The sequence below is a fragment of the Xyrauchen texanus genome, chromosome 2 (genome assembly GCF_025860055.1).
Source record: "Xyrauchen texanus isolate HMW12.3.18 chromosome 2, RBS_HiC_50CHRs, whole genome shotgun sequence".
In the NCBI taxonomy this organism is placed as follows: domain Eukaryota; kingdom Metazoa; phylum Chordata; class Actinopteri; order Cypriniformes; family Catostomidae; genus Xyrauchen; species Xyrauchen texanus.
Window position 1 is genome coordinate 553,712 of NC_068277.1, and position 8,269 is coordinate 561,980.

The 8,269-nt window shown below is 39.1% G+C and overlaps 1 protein-coding gene across 1 annotated transcript; it reads left to right on the top strand.

Annotated features, from left to right (window-relative positions):
• The first annotated feature begins 811 nt into the window (after window positions 1–811).
• Window positions 812–7,279, top strand: wbp2nl (WBP2 N-terminal like). Its single transcript, XM_052140357.1, has 8 exons — window positions 812–1,050; window positions 1,539–1,647; window positions 4,265–4,403; window positions 4,478–4,570; window positions 6,360–6,518; window positions 6,682–6,762; window positions 6,856–6,932; window positions 7,008–7,279. The coding sequence occupies exons 1-8, from the start codon at window positions 992–994 to the stop codon at window positions 7,059–7,061; spliced, it is 771 nt and encodes a 256-aa protein (XP_051996317.1). The 5' UTR covers window positions 812–991; the 3' UTR covers window positions 7,062–7,279.
• Window positions 7,280–8,269: the final 990 nt, after the last annotated feature.

An 8,269-nucleotide genomic window follows, 5' to 3' on the forward strand; every position in this document is an offset into this window, starting at 1 on the left:
GCCCACCAGAAGGACATCACTGGACCCCCTTCAGGTTGCTTAATGAGCAAACAGGTCTGTGGATGATGCAGTCAACATGGGACTGCATTAAATCCTGCAGCACCTCGACAGACCCGGGACTTATGCAAGGATCCTATTTGTGGACTTCAGTTCATCATGCCTTCTCTCATCCAAACTGACCCCGCTCTACGTGCCCACCTGCCACAGGCACTGCTGATACTGTTCGGCCGTTATTGAGTCTGTCCTGTGAATCACTCTGGACCCCACACATCCTGCCCACTCCCTCTGTTGCCCTCTGGCTGGCACTACAGGGCACTGAGCGTTAGGACCTCCAAGCACAAGAACAGTTTTTCCCCATTTCAGGCATCCCAACCTGCAAAAAGGGCATCAGGGAGCCGCTATCAATACGCGGGAGACTCCCGGAACTTCCGGGAGACTTGGGACGTCTGCCATTTACCACATCAACAATTAACCTGCATCAGGACTCCCCTCTAGTGCGATAGTGTAAATACATATCTCATGTATATATGTAAATTCAATAACTGTACATACTCCATCCTTGCACATACATGACCACTTGCAGATGTGCATTATGCCCTATTATTTGTATGTCTGTTTATACACGTACCTTGTTTATATTCTGTCTCACTGTAATGTTCTGTGTGCAATTGTTCCTCCTATCACCCAAAACAATTCCTTCTGTACATGAGAATACTTGGCGATAAAGCTCATTCAGATTCCGACGCTACAGCGCGGGGGCGGAGCAGAGCTCATTATATATGGTGACGTCGCATTTCAGGTCACATGATTGCGTGAGTCAGAGCGTGTCACGTGGTGCCGGAAATAAAGTGCGCAGCTGTTGATCGAGGTGATCACAGTAAAAACAAACATTCACATTAATAACACGCACAAAACTCCTTTATTACAACTGAAATCGAGTTACGCTGAACTTCACAGCTGCTTTAATTAAAGATTCATCAGTGGGTTAAAGATGGCGCTGAACCGAAACCATCATCCGAACGGAGGAGTTCTGATCCAGGCCGGAGAGAGGTACAACAACACAATATACACACAATAATCATCTTATAAGAGTTATACAATACAATCACACACACATAATCATCATATACATCACATATAAACACATCTGATCATTACCAGAATATACAATAACACAATTAGACACAAATACATCTTGCCATGATATTAATATTGAACATTCTAAGTTTTAATGTATTTTATTAATATGACAAATAATTACAGGTGTTGTGTCAACATTAACATCACTCTGTATTTATTATATAGTATGTTATATTGTTTATGTTAGACTAGACACAACGAGCTTCAAATCTGTCAGTTAAAGGTGTTTTTACATGAGATCAGTGTAAAAACAGTCAAATAAACTTCATCTTCTTCATTACAGACACAGTTTAGATGTTTTGCACAGGAACTGTCCACATCAGTGTTGTGAAACTGGGATGTGTATGTGTGTAGTTTCCAGTGTGATCTCACTTCCCTTTTGTTGTCCAATCTTTCAGCATCTTACGAGAATGTAAGAATGTTGAACTTACCTTCAGTGATGTCACGCCCAAGACTGACCTGTTCAAGGGGACGAAGAAGGGCTCCGTCTACCTCACTCAATACAGGGTAACTAATCAATAACACAATACAGGGAAACTAATCAATAACTCCATACAGGGAAACTAATCAATAACACAATACAGGGAAACTAATCAATAACTCCATACAGGGAAACTAATCAATAACTCCATACAGGGAAACTAATCAATAACACAATACAGGGAAACTAATCAATAACTCCATACAGGGAAACTAATCAATAACACAATACAGGGAAACTAATCAATAACTCCATACAGGGAAACTAATCAATAACTCCATACAGGGAAACTAATCAATAACTCCATACAGGGAAACTAATCAATAACACAATACAGGGAAACTAATCAATAACTCCATACAGGGAAACTAATCAATAACACAATACAGGGAAACTAATCAATAACTCCATACAGGAAACTAATCAATAACTCAATACAGGAAACTAATCAATAGCTCAATACAGGAAACTAATCAATAACTCAATACAGGAAACTAATCAATAACTCAATACAGGAAACTAATCAATAACTCCATACAGGAAACTAATCAATAACTCCATACAGGGAAACTAATCAATAACTCCATACAGGAAACTAATCAATAACTCAATACAGGAAACTAATCAATAACTCAATACAGGAAACTAATCAATAACTCCATACAGGAAACTAATCAATAACACAATACAGGGAAACTAATCAATAACTCCATACAGGGAAACTAATCAATAACACAATACAGGGAAACTAATCAATAACTCCATACAGGGAAACTAATCAATAACTCCATACAGGGAAACTAATCAATAACTCCATACAGGGAAACTAATCAATAACTCCATACAGGGAAACTAATCAATAACTCCATACAGGGAAACTAATCAATAACTCCATACAGGGAAACTAATCAATAACTCCATACAGGGAAACTAATCAATAGCTCAATACAGGGAAACTAATCAATAGCTCAATACAGGGAAACTAATCAATAACTCCATACAGGGAAACTAATCAATAACTCCATACAGGGAAACTAATCAATAACTCCATACAGGGAAACTAATCAATAACTCCATACAGGGAAACTAATCAATAACTCCATACAGGGAAACTAATCAATAGCTCAATACAGGGAAACTAATCAATAACTCCATACAGGGAAACTAATCAATAACACAATACAGGGAAACTAATCAATAACTCCATACAGGGAAACTAATCAATAACTCCATACAGGAAACTAATCAATAGCTCCATACAGGAAACTAATCAATAACTCCATACAGGAAACTAATCAATAACTCCATACAGGGAAACTAATCAATAACTCCATACAGGAAACTAATCAATAACTCCATACAGGAAACTAATCAATAACTCCATACAGGAAACTAATCAATAGCTCAATACAGGAAACTAATCAATAACTCCATACAGGGAAACTAATCAATAACTCCATACAGGAAACTAATCAATAGCTCCATACAGGAAACTAATCAATAACTCCATACAGGAAACTAATCAATAGCTCCATACAGGGAAACTAATCAATAACTCCATACAGGAAACTAATCAATAACTCCATACAGGAAACTAATCAATAACTCCATACAGGAAACTAATCAATAGCTCCATACAGGGAAACTAATCAATAACTCCATACAGGGAAACTAATCAATAGCTCCATACAGGGAAACTAATCAATAACTCCATACAGGGAAACTAATCAATAACTCCATACAGGGAAACTAATCAATAACTCCATACAGGGAAACTAATCAATAACTCCATACAGGGAAACTAATCAATAACTCCATACAGGGAAACTAATCAATAGCTCCATACAGGGAAACTAATCAATAACTCCATACAGGGAAACTAATCAATAACTCCATACAGGGAAACTAATCAATAACTCCATACAGGGAAACTAATCAATAACACAATACAGGGAAACTAATCAATAACACAAAGTTGGGACAGTAGGAAAATGCTAATAAATAAATGAGTGATTTGTGAACTATATTTAGCTTTTGCTATATTGAAATCTCTACAACTTCACATTATATGATGTTTTATCCTGTGAAATTCATTGTTTTTTAAATGTACAGTAAAATCAGATGAATGCAACACGCTCCAGTTGGGACAGTCGAGTGTTTTCCTCTGTGAAACATCATCATTTCTTCTAATAACACTTATTAGGCGTTTGGGCACTGAAGACACACGTTCTTAAAGTTTAGAAAGTGTAATTTCCCCCATTCATCCATTATGCAGGTCATCAGCTGCACAATTGTACAGGGTCTTTGTTGCCGTATTGTGCGCTTCATAATGTGCCACGCATTCTCAGCTGGAGACAGGTCAGGACTGCATGCCAATCTAGCGCCCGCACTCTCTGCTTACACAGCCGTGCATTTGTAATCCGGGCAGTATGTGGTTGAAGTTGACCTGCTGGAAAATGCAGGGACATCCCTGGAAAGACGGTGCTGGATGGCAGTATATGCTGCAGTTGTAGAGATTTCAATATAGCAAAGGCTAAATATAGTTCACTAATCACTCATTTTTGTTTTATTCACATTTTTCATACTGTCCCAACTTTTTTGGAATTGGGGTTGTATGTTCTGAACAACATGTGTGTGTTTCAGATGGTGTTTGTGTGCAGTAATATGAAGGAGAAGTTCTGCTCCTTCATGTTTCCATACTACCTGATGAAGAACTGCAGTATTGAACAGCCGGTTTTTGCTGCCAACTACATTCAGGGTTTGATCAAAGCCGAGGCAGGAGGTACCGCACACTTTACCCAGCATGCAGTTGCTGTCGGTGTGAGTTTGTGTTTATTACAGCATGTTTTCTTTCAGGTGGCTGGGAGGGGCAGACAAACTTCAAGATGTCTTTCCCCAGTGGAGGCGCTATAGAGGTCGGACAACACCTCTTCAAACTGGCCACTAACGGTGAGAGAGTGTGTGTGTGTAAATGATGAAACATGAGCAGAACAAATCTTTGGGTAAATTGTTCTTAAAAGAATTCTTTATTTTGATTAAGTCTTGAAAGTTTTGGGTGCAGATCCGAGCCACATAGCAGTATGACAATAAACATCTGATTTACACACAACACAGTTTACACATCTGTATCGGAAATGCATATGAAGTGTTGTGTTGATGTTCAGCTGTCGGTTGAGTCAGTTGTCTGTTATTAAATGAATTATAAAATGTGAGTCCAGTGTGAGATATAAGATTATTAAAGTGCTGATTATTGATCGTGAGAGATCAAGTGTTCAACAGTCTGATTGATTGGGGTTGAAACTGTCATGTAGTCGACTGGTGCGGGTCCTGATGCTGCGATACCGCCTGCCTGATGGTAGCAGTGAGAACAGCCCATGACTCGGGTTGTGGGCGGTGCTATTGCCGTACCAGGCGGTGATGCAGCCAGTCAGGATGCTCTCTACAGTGCTGGTGTAGAACCGTGTGAGGATGTGTTGGTTCATTCCAAACTTCCTCAGCCGTCTCAGGAAGAAGATGCGCTGGTGAGCCTTCTTCACAACGACCATGTGAGTTCCTCAGTAATGTGGACACCGAGGTACTTGAAACTGCTGACTCTCTCCACCGGTGCTCCATTAATGGTGATGGGGCTGTGTTCTCCGTCTTTCCTCCTGAAGTCCACTACAAGCTCCTTGGTTTTACTGACGTTGAGGGAGAGGTTGTGCTCCTGACACCAGTGTGTCAGAGTGTGCACCTCCTCTCTGTGGGCTGTAAATCGTTTTACATAAACATTGACTAACTCATTTTTTATGTAAATTGTTTTTAGAGTTTGAAAATTAAAGCGTGACAATTTGCGTAATGTGTTGAAAGTGTTGCTCTGGTGTGTGTTTGTGTGAGTGTGTTGAAAGTGTTGCTCTGGTGTGTGTTTGTGTCGAGTGTGTTGAAAGTGTTGCTCTGGTGTGTGTGTTTGTGCGTGAGTGTGTTGAAAGTGTTGATCTGGTGTGCGTTTGTGTGAGTGTGTTGAAAGTGTTGCTCTGGTGTGTTTGTGTGTGTGTTGAAGTGTTGTCTGTGTGTTGTGAGTGTGTTGAAAGTGTTGCTCTGGTGTGTGTTTGTGCGAGTGTGTTGAAAGTGTTGATCTGGTGTGTGTTTGTGCGAGTGTGTTGAAAGTGTTGATCTGGTGTGTGTTTGTGTGAGTGTGTTGAAAGTGTTGCTCTGGTGTGTGTTTGTGTGAGTGTGTTGAAAGTGTTGCTCTGGTGTGTGTTTGTGCGAGTGTGTTGAAAGTGTTGCTCTGGTGTGCGTTTGTGTGAGTGTGTTGAAAGTGTTGCTCTGGTGTGTGTTTGTGCGAGTGTGTTGAAAGTGTTGATCTGGTGTGCGTTTGTGCGAGTGTGTTGAAAGTGTTGATCTGGTGTGCGTTTGTGTGAGTGTGTTGAAAGTGTTGCTCTGGTGTGTGTTTGTGCGAGTGTGTTGAAAGTGTTGCTCTGGTGTGTGTTTGTGCGAGTGTGTTGAAAGTGTTGATCTGGTGTGTGTTTGTGCGAGTGTGTTGAAAGTGTTGCTCTGGTGTGTGTTTGTGCGAGTGTGTTGAAAGTGTTGCTCTGGTGTGTGTTTGTGCGAGTGTGTTGAAAGTGTTGATCTGGTGTGCGTTTGTGCGAGTGTGTTGAAAGTGTTGCTCTGGTGTGCGTTTGTGCGAGTGTGTTGAAAGTGTTGCTCTGGTGTGTGTTTGTGTGAGTGTGTTCTGATTTTCATGTGTTTGTGTGTTTGTTAGCGTCTCGGGCTCCAGCGGTTCACAATGGCACCGCAGCGTTTGGATTGGCTGCAGGAATGAATGGATATGCCAGTCCAGCGATGCCACAGGCTTACCCATATCCCAGCATGCCACAGGCTGGGTACAACCCTTATCCATACACCCCCACTGCTGCGCCAGGTACAATGCAGCATTATTACCACTTACACACTATATAAAAGCACACATACTGTATATGAATGTTTCTTCAACTTCAGGAACTATCACGTGTTGATTTTATGAATTATTATTATTTTTGTTATATGTATTAAAAGAATGTCAAAGTTGTATTGTGTGTGTGAAGGTGTGTATCCCAGCGCTCCCATGTACATGGCTCCTCCTCCTCCATATCCCGGACCACCACAGAACTGGTGCCCTCCTCCAGGTACACACACACACACACACACACACACACACACACACACACACGCTGGTTAATTGTGTTCATGAGTAGTTCTGATCATGACTTTCACTCCAGGAAACACAAAGGCAGCAGAAGCGGCCAGCAGCGCTTTTTACAACCCCAGTAACCCTCACAGTGTCTACATGCCCATGGTGAGACACACACACACACACACACACACACACACACTTGTGTTGAGGAGATGTAACACTTGTGTTGTCTGTCAGGATCAGCCGCCTCCATATTACCCTCCGGAGAATCCCGACAAGAAGAGCAACTGAAGACTCAACAGTAAATCTTGCGGTGGATTCTCAAACTCTTCGACTGTCTTCATTATAAACTATTGCTGCAGTATTTACTCATGAGTTTCTGCTATTCTGGAGTTAATCCTAATGAAGTGTAGTTCATTATAAAAGAATATGATTGATGAAGTGAAGCATTAATGTGTCTGAGTGTTTTCTCTTCTAGACTGATGAATAAAGTTCTTATATTCTCAATATTCCTCTGATATTCATTGATCATGTATGAGATATTGATGTTACATTCATTTAAAAGAAACAATGCATCGGTCTGTTTGATTATTATTATAGAGATATTACAGGTTATTCTTGTTTTAAACAGTTGCACACGGTTGTCACATGACTTCACATTGCACGTTTAATCCAGTTATCTCCGTAATACAGAATGAAATCTTTATTTCTCCTTCACTGAACACAGAAACGGTGAAGATGAGACACAACTGTAGTTTATTGCATGTGCACAATGATCTGAGACGTCCGTGTCCATCAACACAAGTGAAACAAACAAAGTCTAAAATTCCCATCTGGAAAATATGACAATGTTTTATTGCCATCTTAAAAAAACAACAAAAAACTACAATTACGAGAAGTCAAAATTAAGAGAATAAAGTCAAAATTATGTGATTATTTTACGATTTTATTCTCAAAATATTACGACTTTAATCTCAAAATATTACGACTTTAATCTCAAAATATTGTGACTTTAATCTCGTAATTTTAACATTTCACAAAATATTATGACGTTAATCTCATAATATTACAACTTTATTCTCAAAATATTACGACTTTAATCTCAAAATATTACGACTTTAATCTCATAATGCTACGACTTTAATCTCAAAATATTACGACTTTAATCTCAAAATATTACGACTTTAATCTCATAATGCTATGACTTTAATCTCAAAATATTACGACTTTAATTTCAAAATATTATGACTTTATTCTCAAAATATTACGACTTTAAAGTCGTAATATTATGAGATTAAAGTCGTAATATTTTGAGAATAAAGTCATAATATTTTGAAATTAAAGTCGTAATATTTTGAGATTAAAGTCGTAGCATTATAAGATTAAAGTCGTAATATTATGAGATTAATCTTATAATGCTACGACTTTAATTTCAAAATATTACGACTTTAATCTCAAAATATTACGACTTTAATCTCACAATGCTACGACTTTAATTT